General features: G+C 44.8%; 1 protein-coding gene across 1 annotated transcript in view; it reads left to right on the top strand.

Annotated features, from left to right (window-relative positions):
- The window catches only part of AXDND1 (axonemal dynein light chain domain containing 1), a 570,869-nt gene that overhangs the window by 326,224 nt on the left and 226,896 nt on the right, over positions 1–17,749 (top strand). The window contains exon 16 of the mRNA XM_086955354.1: positions 7,365–7,599. Within this exon, the coding sequence (XP_086811480.1) occupies positions 7,365–7,599 (235 nt within the window). The remainder of the gene's footprint in view (positions 1–7,364; positions 7,600–17,749) is intronic.

The following is a 17,749-nucleotide window of genomic DNA, read 5'->3' as shown; positions in this document are numbered from 1 at the left end:
CTACATTACATCTGTGTTTACAAACACCAGTATCTCTCTTATGTTACTGCTTAGGATCCTCCCACTGCTCTATTACATTACCTCGATCTAACCAGAGACCATTCTAAGACGGCTCACCAAATATACAGATCCTGAAACTCCAGAGACTGCAAAACCAATTGGCCAGTCTCGCTCTTAACCTAAAGAAATCAAACGATACCATTGCAGCTCTCAGAGACCTTCACTAGCTGCTGGTTGCTCAAAGAATAGCGTTAAAACTACTCTGCACCATTTTTAGAATTTATATTGGCCACAGCCCAAAATACTTAAAGGCATTCTTTCTAAATTACTCTAGCAACTAAAACCTGGGGTCCAGCACTGGACAAAGTTAACCTTGGGATTCACGGATGTCGGGTGTGCGTACCAGGTGATGGTAACTAGCATAACGTCAGACTTCATTGTGCCCAGATTATTGAAGGCAACCAAACCTGGCAGCTTTCAAGAAACAAATGGAACTAGCCTCTTTAGAGAGACATTGGTACCATTCCCAAGATCAATGGGATTATCCCCCACAAAGGTATCTCCTGGATTCCCAGATCTTCCAGCATTTGGGATGGGGACTGGCTACCTCAAGAACTACCTTCCACTTTTATTCATCAGCGCAATGAAGTGGCAGCCATAAGCCAGTATTTTACAAAACAATTACTTAAACAGATGGGCAACTGTACATTCAGTATGAACCAGTTAATTTTAAAGAGCAGGGTAAACACTAAAGAAAGTAAGGAACTTGACCCGGGTACAAAGAAGCATATCACAGTTTTACTTAAGCTCATATAAATAAAATAAACAGATTTGTCACAGGATGCACAAGTATTGGGTGAGCATTTTCTAACATAAAGGGACCATGTGGACTGGTGCCATTAGCAATACGGGATGTCGAACATTGTTGCGGAGCTATGAGCACACTGATTTGCCAAACTTTACATCGGTGAGAAACAGGCATGAATCAGACAGGACGAAGACCAGCCGGAGTTGTGTGTCTTCTGAATTGCGGAGAGAAGTAGAATAATTCTTTGAAGCCAGAGTAATGGCCCAGATCTACTCCGCACAGCATTCAAATCACACCATCTGAGCTCAAGGAACAGATGGAAGGCCAGTATTAGGAGAGTACATTTGTTTCTATAGTCCAGTACTACAACAAAGAGGTAAAGTGCTAGACCAAACCATTAGAAAAACTAGTATGCAGCTCATTCCAAAACTAGACACTCTGCTACTCCCTTTGTTTATACAAACCAAGCTCTACCTGAAAACAGAAGGTTAGCAGAAAACACTTAAAAAGGCAATGTGCGTGCCGCGGAGGACGCAGACTTTATTCACCTGCCGTGGGAATGTTCTGTGATGAGGCAGTTCTGGTCGGGGTGGCGGACAAGGTGCGAGAGGTCACAGGCCTTCTGTTAAGGGAGAAACCATTGCAGTGTTTACTAGCCCACGTACGTAAGCCTAAAAAATGGAAGCTACCCTATAAATTGCTGCAATTGATCCTAGTACTAGCCAGACGTAGGGTGGCCATAACATGGAAGGGGCAGAGGAGCCCAGAGTTGTCGGTGTGGCTTAAAGATATTAGAGAGGGGCCATTGGCTGAGGAGTCGCACATGAAGCTTACGCGCAAGTTACAATCAGACCTAATGGAATGGAGGGAATTGTGTAATACAAGGCTCTCAGCAGGAGGGAGTGGGTCTGAGCAAAGTGGCTCAGAGAGTGGTGGGGATGAGTCAGACAAGGAGGATCAAAAAGAGAGTGAAAGACAGGGATAATACATTTTATAAGTGCATGTCCTATCGATATATGTCCTAATCTTATGTTCCTCTAAATATTGTAATGTAACCAAGTATCACTGTGGACTCCAATTGATCTTATATCGCTCCCAACACGGCAATTCAATTTTCAAGAGGCTGATAATGTACCGTTTGCTGCAACGTTGATGTTTTGTTATAATGTAAAATAAAGTTTATAAAAAATAAAACATTTTTTTAAAAAAGCAGTATGCTGTAGGTTATGTTGCACTATGACCTTCGTATCAAGTTTGTATAGTGCTGATGGCAGCCATCTTGGATGCTGTTCGGCTATTCACAATCCACTGTTTCCTCTCTAAGCTATCAAGGCTGAAAGAAAGCAGCAGGACACCTAGGGCCTTATTTAGAGTGTGGTGGACTAGGTATCCTGTCAAAAACTTGTCAGATATCCTGTCACCATAATCAAAGTGCATTATATCCAGTGGCACTCTAAATACGGCACAAAGGCCTTTGCCATATTTTGATGGTGTACCCCGTCTGGCAAACTCTAAATAAGACCCATAATACACTATAATTGTATATCAGAAATTGGGTGTTTGTAATAATAGACAGAACAATTATAAACCACCCTCTACTATGGACTAAAGACACTCTGCCTAGCTAGAATTTCAGTTGTGTATTCTACTTCTGCCTCCAATGCCAGAAAAATGTGTAGTGTTCGCTTACAGAACGGTGATGATCCTAGAGCCCAGAACTGGACCTGCCATTCAGCTCTACTAGGCTTTTCACTTAATCTTATCAGACGGACGGAACAGAATTATTGTCACAGGAAGGTGAGAACATGTAAAATCCAGATCTGACATTACTAAGCTTAGCGACCAGGCACTCACAGTCTTATACTGACAGTGCAAGACCCTTGAGCAAGCCTGTATGGCAATCTGTGAACAAATCAGGAGTCAGTCCTTGACAGAAAATATAGCTTCAAACATTAGATTAGCCTGCACAAATATAGCAGGGTCAAACTAGTTTTCCTTCATTCTTACTTTCACAAAATAAGGGCAATATATGCAACTTTCTTGAGGGTTTACAGAGAGATACTGGCTGTGCTCAGGGGAGGTTCCCTAGGGATATTTACAGATGTGCAGTTAAAGCCTGACTTTTCTGGAAAGTTGACTTTTTGGAGCCCTTACTTCCGTCAGAAGATTTAGTGAAATTTGACTTCAATTCAAATCTTTATTGCGTGATTAATTAAAATCATACAATGGGAAATCATCAATTACACTGCCATATTAAAAACAAGACTTCAATTCCGAGGACCACATAAAACCATACGCAGACAAGTAACTTGCTGTGGGGGAAAGAAGAATACATAATGTGGGCAAGGTTAATTCATCCATATTGCAAGTCGACAAGTCATATCTTAATATAAAAGGGGCAAGTTACACTTAAGAAAATCATGAGTTATGTGCAAATTCTACTGTGCAAATTAGATTTCTATACTACCCATTTTAAACTACCAAGTTTACTTTACTCAAGTCACTGGATTCTAACTTCTTTTTTGTTAAAATCAGAAATTTTGTCAAGTTTGTATTCATGATCATATCATTTGCCTTAAAACAGACTACCAGAGCTTGTCTACATGATCATACTCCTCGATTATTAAAATAGTTTTTTAAATATCTCCATCTTTCTTACTTTATCGCTGTGCATATACAAACCAAATGGATAATGTTATCTTCCCTTTGGTTGCATAGTCTGCAAGAATTCGACTTAGATGGGCGCAACCATGCCATTACTTGCGTTGATCCTGGAATATAGCCAAATCTCGCCTTAATAAATATATTTATTATTTGTGCAGTCTAAGATGTTTTTAGATATTGCGGGATTTGAGGATCTTAAACTCATTCAAAATCATCCATCCAAATAGCTCTTTATCTTTCTGATGTGACAGTGGTTTTATTATTTCTTTAATCGTCTTTTTAAAGGATGTTGATGTTATAGTAATTTCCCAAATCTCATGTGCCGATAACTCCTTCAGTGCTATTTGTAGATATTTCCCAAATTTTTAACTTTGATTCAGCTGTATATCTTGCCAGAATAAGCAACTCATTGGATTAGAAGTATTAGTTTTGATTCATTTCCATACCTTTATATATTGTCCCATCCTTGCAATTTGCTGATTGTATATTCCAAATTCTAATCTAATTTGTGCAGGTGATGCAAAATTTGACTTGTTACTGTCTGCCATTCTCATGCAATGAGCCATCCAACCTATACACATTTTTTTGCTTTAAGATGTTCTGATACATATAGCAATCAGACAAAATCATCACCCATTTGCCTTCCAAATCCAGCTTCAGATATGTGCCCTATGGGGGACATACTGCCCTACTCTCTGGATAGAACCCGGCTCACAGGAAGATAAAACAGGTGAAGCGTGGTTTAGCACCCCAGTAGAATAATTAGACAAATCCTTGGTCCTCGTTACATGACAGTTAATAAGGCGTAGATGACCATGGTTGTCCATAAATATAAAATCAGGTCGTAGCGATCTCAAATCAAAGTATTCACTGTGGGTTCTTTCCTACATCAAACACTGTCCTTGAATCACTTCTTCTCTATGTTCTGCTTTTCAGAGAATCACTTCTAGATGACACAATCCATACTGGAATTTGCTAGTACATTGTATTGCACATTTCACTTCTATACTGTTCAGAGGATGTTTCATATGTGCCTTCACATTTTAGGTTCAATACTATTTGGTGATCTATTCAAAGTACGTGTTTCTAGTAGAAATGTTTGACTGGAGAACCTTTGATAAGAACTGTAGTATAGGCACATAGAACAGAGTTGCATACACCCTGTGGAACCTTTGCTTTGCTTTTTGGGAAACATGTTTGTGTTATTGTTCGACAAAGGAAACCTGGACAGCTTACAGATGTTCATGTTTGTGAAACCTGAGGTTGATGCTACTCATAAATAGGGGTCAAATTTAGAGTTTGGCAAATAGTGATAAAGTAGCCTCTCCACCAAACTCTCGGTCTGCCCTCCTGATTTTGAGTTAGGCAGAACCCCAGGTGTACTCCAACTGAGTTAAATTTACTCTGTTTACCTAACCCTTTTTCCAATGGTTCGAAGGAGTGGGGGAAGCACATAACACTGCCTGCCCCATTTAGATAAAGTGTGGCGGTGAGGCACTGGAAATAAAACATAATAATCCACACAACATGTGAGAAAAATCGATTTTTTTTGTGCTACTAGTTTTGTTATTATATCAAAACCAAGTACCTGGTTTGGGGGCTTGTTTTTGAAAAATTAACTTTTACAACATTGACAGGAACCTCTATGACAGCAGTTTATGCAATTGGTAGAGTTAACAGTCGACCTGGCAGACATCTTTCAAAATGGCGGGAAGAGATGGAGGCAGATGTAAAGGCCTCTGCCACCCTGTCTGTCTTTTCATTGTCCATCAATCCCTAAATCAGAGCCTGAGGGCCTGATTGCGAGTTTGGTGGTCTTGGGACCTCCGTTACGTCAGTGTCGGATTCACCCCTGCACCATTGGCAGTCCGACCGGCATATTACGATGTTGACGGTCCTTTAGATGAAAGATCACCAGCTCACTGCTGCCACCGACAGGCATTCGCAGGCCGCTTCGATGGCTGTCAGGGAAAAGCAGCTGCCGTAGGGTGGTACAGAGTCTCACAGCCGTCCGAATTATGAGTTGGCTTTCCGATGAGCAAATCATGGCGATGGGACTGCTTGCCTTGAGTGGGTGGAATCGAAGGAATTGGGGTACATATTCATACATTTTTCTTTTCTTCCCTTCAGTCTTCGACATAGATTACTTTCTCCAGATCCCCCTTCACAGCAGCATATTGCCCCACAGGAAATTACCCTTTTTGCGCCGAAATGTAAGTAAAACTGTTTTGTACTATTTTCCATTGACTGGACTGGGCACATATGGTCCAGACTCCAGCAATGTGAAAATATCCATAAAAGGTATTTTTTCTCGTGCCATGCATATGTGTACACTGCATTCTAAATATTCACACCAGCATCGACATATGCTAAAAAAATACACCCCCATCAGAAACACTGTCGCTGACCGCTGGCCGCAGGCGGGACCTCCAAACTCGTAATCAGAATCAGACCCTAAGTTATTTAACTGTTCAAGGATCCTCCACCTAAGGCCTATTTTCTGACTCCAAATCTGGAAACCATTTCTACACTAAATGATATGTTTGCTAAATCAAAAATTGAGAATTGTTTTGGTGATTATAATGAGTGCTGTGGGGCAAATTTACTAATATTTTACACAACACAGTGAGATCAGTGAAAAAGCAGTCAGCACTATAACTATAGGGATATGATGATGCCAAGTACTGGGACATAATTACACTTCCATGCGCCACACACAGATTGCAATACATTAGAAATTTGTGCGCATTATCATGTACACATTTTTACACTAGGGTGCAAAGGTGTGTGTGTGTGAAGTCTAGCATAGGGTTTGTTCTGTAAGGGTACCCTTTCAGTACAAAATACTACACTGATGCATACTTTGTACGTGTGCTGTGCTGTACACCACAATTGGAAAGTTAGAAACAAAATATTTTCTGCTTCTTTGAGCTTGCCTCATGGAAGGATATCTTTTGGGCCAAAGCCGGTCTGCCAATATAAGATGATTTGCCTTCGCGTCAAACACCATGGGTGCTACCAAGGAAACGCTCATGTACCATTCATGGAACGCCCCTTTTACACAATGTAGGGAAATGTGTGATTTTCATTACTTCTAGACCACCTTCCAGCGCAAAAGAAAATTTTGTGCTACAAAAAAAGGCAAGATTTACAAACATTTGGCGCAATGCAGCAAGCCAACTTGCTGTCTGCGTCAAACGGAAAGAGCTGGAATGGGCCATAATTACTAAGATGTGCAGCATTCCTGCTCTCTCTCTCTCTCTCTCTTTCTCTCACATGTGCTGCAGAATGCAGCACTCGTAGAAAGACGAAATAATAAGGAGAAATAAACATATTTCTCCTACTTATGCCTCTTTTGGGATGGCATAGTATTTTGACGCATTCCCAGGTTTACTGTTCTTAGTAAATCTGGTTATGCGTGAGAACACCGACACTCTACCCATGGAACACTTTTCACACTCGAAGTAAAGAAAGGCAGAGGCTGCGTTGCCTTGTATTACTCTAGATTTACTAAGCCATGCAGAGCCACACAAGGTGGATTTGGGAGGCTTAGTAAATGTGACTTAATGGTTTGCGACGCCTTGTGTCACGCAAGGGCAACACAAGACCTTACTAAATGTAGGCCTTAATAGTTTATCAAGACTTTGCACTGGTTTAAATCACTTTTTGTAACTTTGCAAAGCCTTCATAAATCTGCCATCAAGTGTGCTTATGGATTTCTCTGTGAGCCCTCGCTGCATGGGGCGAACCCACCAGCTGTGTTCAGTTTAAGATATTACATGGAACTTATTTTCCATCTAGGCATAGTGCTAGCAAAAAACATTTGGTAGTCTTTTCTCTTAATGGTGATGAATCTTGACCCTTCATTAATTATGGAATTGTTTACTTTCAGATGATGAGCGAGGACCTCGATCGATTTGGCGGAGATGTGCTCCTGACCAACCAAGAGAAGTTGAAATTGGCCAAGTCGATCCAGGTGCAATGGACAAATCTGGGACAAGATGTGCTGCAGCGACACTGCAGCCTGGACGGTGTCCTTCCGCCAGAGCACAGGGTTATGGAGGATCTTAATCGCTGCGTCCAGGATCTGTGTGTACAGTATTCCTGTCGAGTGGAGGGTGAGAATGGTAAGCACCATAAGAAATATTTCCAATAGTCACTTACTGTATGAGCTATAGCACTTGTGGATAGGAATCATATCATGAGCAGGGCAAATTAATGAATTTAGCTAATGGAGTGAATGAGTGGATTTAAGGGACTATAAAAATACATGTGACAGATGAAAGACAAACAAGCAATGTTGGATTTAAGTGACATGAGGTATAAGTATGAGCAGTGTGACTAGACGACCTTTAGAGGCTTAAAATAATGACATGCAGATAAAGGAATGACAGATGAATATGACAAGCATGGGATAGTTTATAAGTGAAAATGACTTGGAATTCGATTACTGGTGAATGTGGGGTTGTGAAGAATATACCGATCGAGGTATGAAGGCGATCCCAAATTAGCTACATTCATTCTAAGGCCATGAGCAATAGGGCAAACTTTTTTGGAGCACAACGTGTGGTGGTTTAAAAACAACTTATGTTATGTTACGTTAAGGGGTGCTTGTAAAGCGCACTGTCACCGTGGGTTTCCTGGCCCTGATTAGATGCTGAGGGGACAGAGGGACTTTAGCTGGTTTGTGGGAAGAGCCAGGTTTTTAATGATTTACGGAATTGGATGAGGGTGTTGGAGGTCTTGACTGAGGAAGGGAGGGAGTTCCAGAATTTAGGGCCAAGGTATGCAAATCTCCGACCCCCAGATCTACAGAGTTTGATGGGGGGGGGACAACCAGGAGGTGTAGGTGTGATGATCTGAGATTGCGTGAGGGACAGTAGGGCCGGATGAGGGATTTCAAGAAGGCGGGGCAAGAACCAGAAAGAGATTTGAAAGTGAGGCAGCCGAGCTTGAAGGCTGCCCTCAGGCTGACAGGGAGCCAGTGCAATTTGATGAGGAGGGGTTTGGCAGACTGCCATTTCGGTATCCCGAGGGCCAGTCTCGCCGCTTGGTTTTGGATGATTTGCAGCCTGAGGAGGGAAGATTTAGGCAGACCATAATAGATGGAATTCGAATAGTCCAAGCGGGAGAGGACAAGGGCCATGATAACTTGCAGCAGGGCATCAGGAGTAAGGAGGTAAGCCACCTTCCTGATCCTGCGCAGCTGGAACATGCCAGAGGAGACCACCGTCCCCACCTGGGGCCCAAGAGATAGCCCGGAGTCAATGGTGACCCCGAGACTTTTCACCGAGGCCAACGGGATAGGGGGGGGACCAAGTTCTGCCGGCCAGAAGTGCGGACCCCAGTGGGCAGAGCTCCTGCTAGGAAGAAGGAGCTCCGTCTTTCCTGGGTTCAATTTAAGTTGGTTCTGACACATCCACTGGAGGATATGGGACATGGCTGCCTGGAAATTGGGAATAGCAGAGGGGGGGTTTAAAGGAAAGATGAGTTGCAGGTCGTCCGCGTAGTTGAAGACGGTGATGTCCCACTGCCTCAGAGAAAAAAGAAGGGGGCGAAGATAGAGATTGAAGAGAAGAGGGGATAAGGAGGAGCCCTGGGGAACCCCACAAGGCGAGTGCTCCCTAGGAGCCCTGAAAGTGCCTAGGCTGAGGGTCTGAGATCTCCCGGTAAGGAAGGATTTGACCCATGCCAGCGCCAGGCCCTGGATGCCGGCCTGCTCGACACGGTGGAGAAGGATGTTATGGTCCACCGTGTCGAAAGCGGCCGACAGATCTAATAGTACCAAGGCCTGGGGGGTACTCTTGTCAGCGCCGTCTCTCAAGGCATCCAACACGGCCAGGATCACAGTCTCCGTAGAGTGGCCGGGTCGGAAGCCGGCCTGGTTGGCCTCGAGGAAGTTGGAGCTCTCGATGAACTTTGAGAGACAGGCGGTGACATGGGCTTCCAAGATTTTAGAGAAAAAGGGCAAGAGGGAGATAGGACGATAGTTCGCCGGGACGGCGGGATCAGCTCCGGGCTTCTTCAACAGAGGCACCAGAACGGCCTCCTTGAAGGAGCTGGGTACCGTCCCGGAGGAAAGAGAAGAGTTCAGCAGGGGAAGGATGCAGTCAGGTAGAGAGTGGCAGATGTCCCGGAGTATGGAAGGTGGACAGCGATTGTCAGGAGAACCAGACTTGATGCGGACGGCCAGAGTGGCTAGGGATGTGGAATCTAGAGGAGGGAATTGTGTGAGGGAGAGAGCATTGTGAGGGAGAGTAACAGAATCAGCGCCAGATGAGGTGACCGGGATAGTGTCCTTAATCAAAACAATTTTCTGTATAAAAAATGTGCTGAGCGCATTACAGGATTCCTGTGTGGGGGCCTGAGTCGGGAGCGTCCTGGGGTCAGAGGTGAATTCGTCAAGGACTTTGAAGATCTCCTTCGACTTCCAAGGGGCTAATAAAATTCTCTCTGAAGCATAAGCTTTTTTGGCTACAGAGATGGCTGATTTATACTTGTTGCGGACTGCCACATAAGTATCTCTGCTTGAGGAGCAGTAGTCTCTTCTCCACTTGCGTTCTGATTGGCGTAGTTCCAACTGTAGGGCTTTAAGTTGGGGGGTGAACCATTTGTGAGAGTTGCTATGTCGGGACCGGGAAACTTGGTTAAGGGGGCAAAGATATCGCTAGCGGACGTGAGCCAGTCAGAGATGTAACCATCTAGCTCGTTGGTGCCGATATCGTTGGGGATAAAGGGGCGCGTTTGAGACAGGTGGGATAGCAATTTAGAGGAGTCAACAGCCTTCCACTTACGAGCGGTGCCGCCCTCCCGCGGGGGGATCCTAATCTGGCCGACCGCCGAGATGGTGGTATCAATTAGAAAATGATCAGACCACACACAAGGTGTAGTGAGCGGGCAGGAGGACTTTACCCCGTGGACCCAAATGTGGTCAAGAATGTGACCACCACTGTGAGTGGGAGACTTGACTAATTGGCTAAAGTTCAAGCTCGAAAGAGCTTCGAACAGTTCGGTGGCGTGAGGACCGGCATCCTTATGCTGGAACCAGTAATTAAAGTCCCCAACAATGGCTATGCGGGGGGAGGAGACAGCGAGGTTAGCGAGCTGTTCAGTGAAAGATGAAGGGAAAGAAGGCATGGGCTGAGGAGAGCGGTAGAGTACCACAAGGGTAACTGCACCTGCCTCGGTCCCAAGGCTGAGAACCAGGTTATCCACTTCAGGGAGGATCATAGAAGTGGAGGCAATGACCTTGAGGTTCTTACGTATTGCCGCTGCGACCCCCCCCCCCGGAGCGGCCCCCTGGGCGGTTGGTAATCAGCAGGTAGTAGTCTGGGGGTAGCGCTGCCAGGATGTCAGGGAGGGAGTCGTCGGTAAGCCAGGTTTCAGATAGTAAAAGGACATCTGGCCTCTCAGTCATGAGTAGGTGAAAGATGTCAGTTTGATGTCTGACAAGAGAGCGAGTGTTTAGGTAGAGTAAACGGCTCTGTGACTCGGTAGTGGTAGGTGAGGTGGGAGGAATATCCGGACCCAGATAAGGGGGGAAGTTGCCTGCAATTCCAAGTGAAGTGGTCCGCGTCCAGATGTCCAACGGTAGGGGGCTAGCAGAGGGTTGTAGATTCATGAGGGCAGCGGAGGAGTAGGAGAAGGCGGTAGCAGCGTCCCTAGCCCCTGGGCCCGTCCGGCCGCGGACGGGCGCAGACGGGCTGGACTTAGGCGCGACTTCGGCGCGCTGACGGCGTGCCCGCTGCGCTCCCTGTAAAGGGGCGCCATTTTATAGGGCTGAGGTGGTGATGGGCCGAGCGCTGCACCGCTCACCTACTCACCCTCCTCACCCAAGATGGCGGCCAACAGCGCGTCCCGGCAGGAATTGATCTCCTGCGTGGACGCCCGTAGGCGATGAGGCAGCGAACAGCAGAAACGTGAAAAGGTACTGCCCAGCGCGCAGTCAGAGTGAGGCCTGCACAACAAAAGAGGGTTAAGCATACACAAAGTATTTAAAACTTTAAAATAATGCGCGGGGGGCGTGTGTCACAGCGCGAGTCGGGCGAGTGGCTAGAATCCCACTGGCCGGCTTGTTGCATCCAATCAATTGTGGGTCAAAATACAATAGTTTTTATAGGGCTGAGGTGGTGATGGGCCGAGCGCTGCACCGCTCACCTACTCACCCTCCTCACCCAAGATGGCGGCCAACAGCAAGTCCCGGCAGGAATTGATCTCCTGCGCGGACGCCCGTAGGCGATGAGGCAGCGAACAGCAGAAACGTGAAAAGGTACTGCCCAGCGCGCAGTCAGAGTGAGCCCTGCACAACAAAAGAGGGTTAAGCATACACAAAGTATTTAAAACTTTAAAATAATGCGCGGGGGCGCGTGTCACAGCGCGAGTCGGGCGAGTGGCTAGAATCCAACTGGCCGGCTCGTTGCATCCAACTTGATACAACTTCTCTATTTATGTTGGAATGGGAATGCCCTATACATGATAAACAGGCAAGTACCCCTGCACAGATTGCCCGATTCTATCTGAAACTGATATCCTGATTTTTTGTTCTCCCAAGGAGGATGTGTAGGATATGTAAGGTAGTAAGACTGTGAGTAGTGAGAATCTTAGTATTAGACCCAGTGGGATCCATTTCATATGTCCCCTGGATTAGCCTAGCACAAGATGGAAGTTGGATCCAGCTATAAGTGTATTTTCTGCATTTCCTTGGATGTTAGGTTTAGACCCAGATACTGAAGTGATTGAGGATGGAGACAGTCCGACCATTAAAAACACAATGTGTTTCTTGTTAGCAGGTGGCTGATGATTATTTACTTCTGAGCACTGCCATTTGTTAGATAGTACATCTCTTGTAGGACTGCAGTTTCTATTGTTCAAGGTGAGGTTGTTTCTAGAATGGGCCTGCTGCCTGTCCCTGATTACTGCTTCGGAAACGCTGATGAGAGGAAGGTGAGCGAGCTCTTACTTCATTGTGCTTTAGTTGTGGATACTTCTGCTTGGAGCCAACATCATTGCTGCCTGCCATCACCTTGCATAAAGACTGTTTTTGAGAGACAGCCAGAAAATGACATTTGAAAGTGAACCAACCAAAACCGGTTCAAAAGCCTTAGACAGTGGATCCACATCCCTGAGTGTCTGCAAGATAGCTACTCTCTCACAGCTGAGGGAACATCACCTGAATTCTGCACTATATGCTGAAAGAGTTGAGGATCATTATAGTACCTAGAAGTCTGCCTGCTTGCTAAGAGAGACAAGATTAATGCCTGCTGGTGAAGAGACTCTCCAGGAGGAGAAACTCAGCTTGTCCCTGGTTTGAGCAACACCCAAAGGAAGCTAACTGAGATGGAATAAGACGAGGAGCAAACCATGTGGTGAGGAGCCTCCACCCCATGAGAGGAACTCTTTTGTGAACATTCAAGAGCAAAGCCAGAAGCAGACCATGTTGTGAGATGTGCCTCAGCCCCCCAAACTATTTCTGTTTTTTATCTGCTCCAAAAACTTCCACAGGGAATCCAGAAGTGAACCGCGTCGTGAGGGGTCCCCCAGTTCCCTGAATGAGTCCCATTATGAACTTTAGCAATACTTTCAAGTGCAAAGCTTCATTGTGTTGTCCGGCATGCAGCTGTGTGATTGAGAGACTGGTTCTGCCAGTGAATGACCTCATATCAACATATAGGCCACAACGGTCAAAGACACTGACCTGCTGAAGACCAGGCCTGGAGGCTGCAACTGCTGTCACCAAGCACCAGTCTGCATCCTACCATGCAGACCGTAACTGTCAACGATGAGCACCCATGTTGCAGGCCTACCATGATTTTCTCAGTCAGTGTATTTTATTGATAAACAGGCTGCCCTTGCAACCTTTGTGTCAATAAAGTTACAGCAGCAGGAACGGGCCCACAGAACGTGTCCACTGTCACCACCAGGCTGCATCTCCACCAAACAGCTAATAGCAGGGCCTAGTCATGTTTGGAACAAGATACTGAAGACCTGATTCACATAGGGCCTCTGTACTTGTGGTGGAGACCTCATTGTCATGGGGGCGTCACCACACTCAGGGAAGAATCTCCGGAATAAGTCATTGCTGAGATTTTGCCCGAGTGCGGAGACACCCCCATGACTGCGGGGCCTCTGCCACGAGTGCAGAGAATCCCCCATGACTGCGGGGCCTCCGCCACAAGTGTGAAGGCCTTTTGTAAATCAGGCCCCGAGTGTGCATAGAAAGTTGAAATGAAATTACGACTTTTACCTAGGGAACCTCAAGTCAGCAAAAACAATTGAACTGATTTATGCATCCAGAGTGAGTTGCACCTGTGCATATTTGATGCAGATACCCATTCCATATCAGGGACTGTAGATATTAGCAAATTCATAAAGCATGAAGAGGGCACCGGAGCGCTTCACTGAGGATAGTAGATGACATAACAGTTTCATACCTGGAACCTCTATGAACTGTAGTATTTCATCTTTCTGTGAGATTAAAGTACTTTCATTTAACTAAAAGATAATTACTGAGTTGGACAATATGTTACTGTGTCAGTTGGTTGGCTCTTGAGTTCTGAGCTCTTGCCTCCAAGATACTCCCCTGCGATCCTTTCAAGGTCTTGCCCTCCCTAGCCTAGCGTCCAGCATGGAAAGGATATACTTGGCCCCGTTTGCAAAGCCATATTAGGACAGACCCTGCAACACTAAAGTCAAACAATCTCAACCACCAAGGAAATTACTGATGCAGGGGCTGGTGAACTCCAGATTGGACTACGGCAACGTCCTGTATCTGGGTGCTCCAGCATCAGTTGTTCACAGACTGCAGTGCGCCCAGAACGCGGCTGCCAGAATCCTAACTGGAACCAAAAGCGAGATGCTCGGCCAAACCAGCTCTCAGAAGCCTTCACTGGCTCCCAGTGAAAGAACGAATTACCTTCAAGACCTTATGCATCTCGCACAAAATAATGCACGACAAAGGCCCCCCAATTCTGAGACCCCTGATGAAACCTCACCAGTCCAACAAACAATTAAGATCCGACTCTCTCGCCCTCACCAGCGTTCCAAGAATAAGAAAGGCCAGATCCGGGGGCCGCTTGTTCTCTTACAACGCCCCAAAACTGTGGAACACCCTCCCACTTGCTATGAGGAGAGAACATAACCTCCTTACTTTTCGGAGGCAATTAAAAACCTGGCTCTTCCCTTAAACTTTCAACCTTCAATCTTCCTTTCCTACTTCTTCTCTGGATCTAAGGTCATGTCAGCGCTGGGATGCCCTAGGGTAGCTACGCGCTTTATAAATCCCAACTCAACTCAACTCAACTCAACTCACCATGATTTGTGCCCAGTGGCACCTGTCTGCACAGTAACGTTCCCGAATGGGGTCTGACAATGCTTGTTTCCTTTCTTTGCTTTCTAAAGGAATCCTGTCCCAAGAAGATCATGGACTCTATTGAGAAGTTAGCAGTCACCTGTTTGACGAGCTAGATAAAAGCCAAAGTTCATGCTTTTGGGAAAACTTTCAAATTGAATTAAAGTACAAAGATAGCAATTAGAGCAGCAAGGGCCCACATAAGGATTAAAATACAGAATTTCTCAATCCAGCATGTGCCCAACCAACTTACCTTATGGTCAGTCGTCAAGGAGCCAGATTAGCTGCTAGAAAAGGTGAACTCTTCAAGCGAAGGAAGGCAAATTGGAAAAGATGATTGCTGCTTTCTGAATCTGTGAGTTTTTATTTATTTCCAAGAGTTTGTGCCAGTCTTGACTCTTTCTGTTACCTGTATAATTTAATCCACTAACTCCTTCTATTCTGTGGCAAGTGTTGTAGTTTTATTTCCTGGAGAAGGGCCAGATTTCTTCAAAGTTCTAGTACTCAAGATCTTCTGGTTCTCCTTGTGTCTATTTCTAGGAACCTGTTGTTGGATAAGGATTTTTCTAACTAGTATCTTAGTATTTCCAAAGCATAATGAATAGATGTCCCGAGTGGCGAGGCTTTTCCAAATGTAGGATCACAGGCAGGATACCATTGGTCTGCATAAAGTAACTGCACTCACCAAGATAGATGCATTCACATTAAGGGATCTAAATTCCTTAACTAAGAAACCACCACGATGTCTCTTTACAGCTTGTTAACTAGCATGCAATCGTTAGTGGAGCCTGCCCAGTGCATAATGGTCTGCTCTAAGATCATCCCATTCCTGTCTTATGGGTACTGTTTTCCGCTTTATTGAGAAGTGAATAATGGTGCTGCTGTCTGCCATGGCTCTTCTGTATTGGTATTCTTTTTCTACTTCTGATACCTGGTGCTAGAATATTTCTCACAAGGAAGCTTTTCCTTATGATACAATTTGGCACCACATTCCTGATGGTATTCCTATGTTTCTGGTGTCACCACAGGTCAGACACTCTGGCTGCTGGAAGGGGTCTCCTTTACCTCAGGACTTTAGGAAAAGGAGAAGGAGAAAGACGATCGACATACAGCCTTTAACAAAGACCAAAGCACATTATCGAATGAGACACCCTACTCCCTTGCATAGTGGTACATTTCCATAACACTTTTTGGAGACTTATTGACAATTGGTTGTGTTATGAGCAGTTAATATGCTGGCTATTAACTAAGGCATGCTAAGCATAAATGAGGTACAAATAACATCAATGTTTGAGAAAGCATCTGCTTTGGTATGTTACAGAGTTTTTAAAAGTCCAATGTCCTATTTTTTTAGGTTTCATTAGAGGTCATGTGTTCTGCTTCTTCCTCTCGTGTGCACATAAATAAGAATACTGCAGGTTTAAGTTTACAGGGTGGCATATGTTTTACAACTGTGAAAAGAGTCTTTAAGGACAAAATTCCTCACCCAACCAAGAGTTGCCTTCTTCATTGTAGGGCTTCTTATTAAAAAAGGCACCTGTAAATGCAATTGAAAACGATTCCTGGGGAAGGGGCCTGGCAGACAAGGCCACGGATTCTGTACCCTCCAAAGACCAGAGAGTGCAAACCTCTGTGGTATTTGTTGGACAGGTTATCCCCTAAAGGGGCATGGCGGCCTTTGTGGAAGAGGCTCTTCACAATAATTGAATAACTAAGAAAAAAACAGAATTCCTTCTTACTACTGATCCACGCACCCTTTACTTCCACTTCCTTCCTAAGATACATAACCCACAACGGCCACCTCCTGGAAGGCCAATAGTTTTGGGAATAGGATCCTTTTTAGAACCTCGTCCACAATTTACGGATTGGTTTTTAATGGCTTTATTTATCCAGGTGCCCTCATACCTGAAAGGCACTAAGGAGATCCTTGGTCTTTCAGAAAACCTCCATTTTGATCCACTAAACACCTCCTCACCAGACTAAATGTGGAATCATTATACACTAGTATTCTCCAAGAAATACCATTACATACCATTGAAACTCTTTTACAGAATACACCACCTACATCAAAACTCCTACTGGCTTCATAGTGAACTGTGCATCACTGGCCATTAAAGAACTGTTAGTTTGCAGATCAACTTTACCTGCAAACCATAAGCACTTCAATAGGAAGTATACCCCCTGCATGGCTAACCTGCACTACACCAGTTTGAGATTCATAACATTACACCTGAACACTAATCAGTTTCACTGACAGATAGTGAAGTGGAAAAAAATATATGGATCACATCCTTCCCTAAATGGGAAGAGAAGAAAGGGTCAATTCCTGAATTCATATAGTGAATCACTTTCTGTAACACTCGCTTGAAGTTTACTAGCCATCAAAGTAAGAGCAAACTCCTGTTTCTAGACCTACTCATGTATCCAGAACATGGCAGACTGGTGACACAATTATGCAGAAAACCGACCAATAGGAACGTGCTCTTCCTAGACAACAGTATCAATCTGAAGGCACTGAAAGATAATCTCCAAGTAGGCCAGTTCCTTTCTCCTATGTCATCGGAGATACTACCCCCACCGTAACACATTTACTGCCCAAGCTGAAAAACTGAGTGGCAAATTTATAAAATGAGGCTATCCATGAAGACTGATGGATAAAGCCAAGAATGGACAGAGAAAAACAACAGAATGGCACTGCTCGAGTCATAAATTAAAAATGAGTCAGACAAGCTAGTCTCTGTCAACACATTTTCTAGTTCCTTCAAATGATCTCAATAGAGCAATAAAGAGAATTGTACACATTTTTAATATTGGCAACATGAAACTAGACACAACTTTTTTGTTTTTGAAAGGTGCAACAATCTCAAGAAACTATTAGTGCATATTGACCGAGGACAAGTACCCACACTGATGTACATACTCCACTCTGG

The sequence above is a fragment of the Lissotriton vulgaris genome, chromosome 1_1 (genome assembly GCF_964263255.1).
Source record: "Lissotriton vulgaris chromosome 1_1, aLisVul1.2, whole genome shotgun sequence".
NCBI classification, from domain to species: domain Eukaryota; kingdom Metazoa; phylum Chordata; class Amphibia; order Caudata; family Salamandridae; genus Lissotriton; species Lissotriton vulgaris.
Note: the sequence above shows the minus strand (reverse complement) of the source record. Positions and strands in the feature narration are given on the sequence as shown.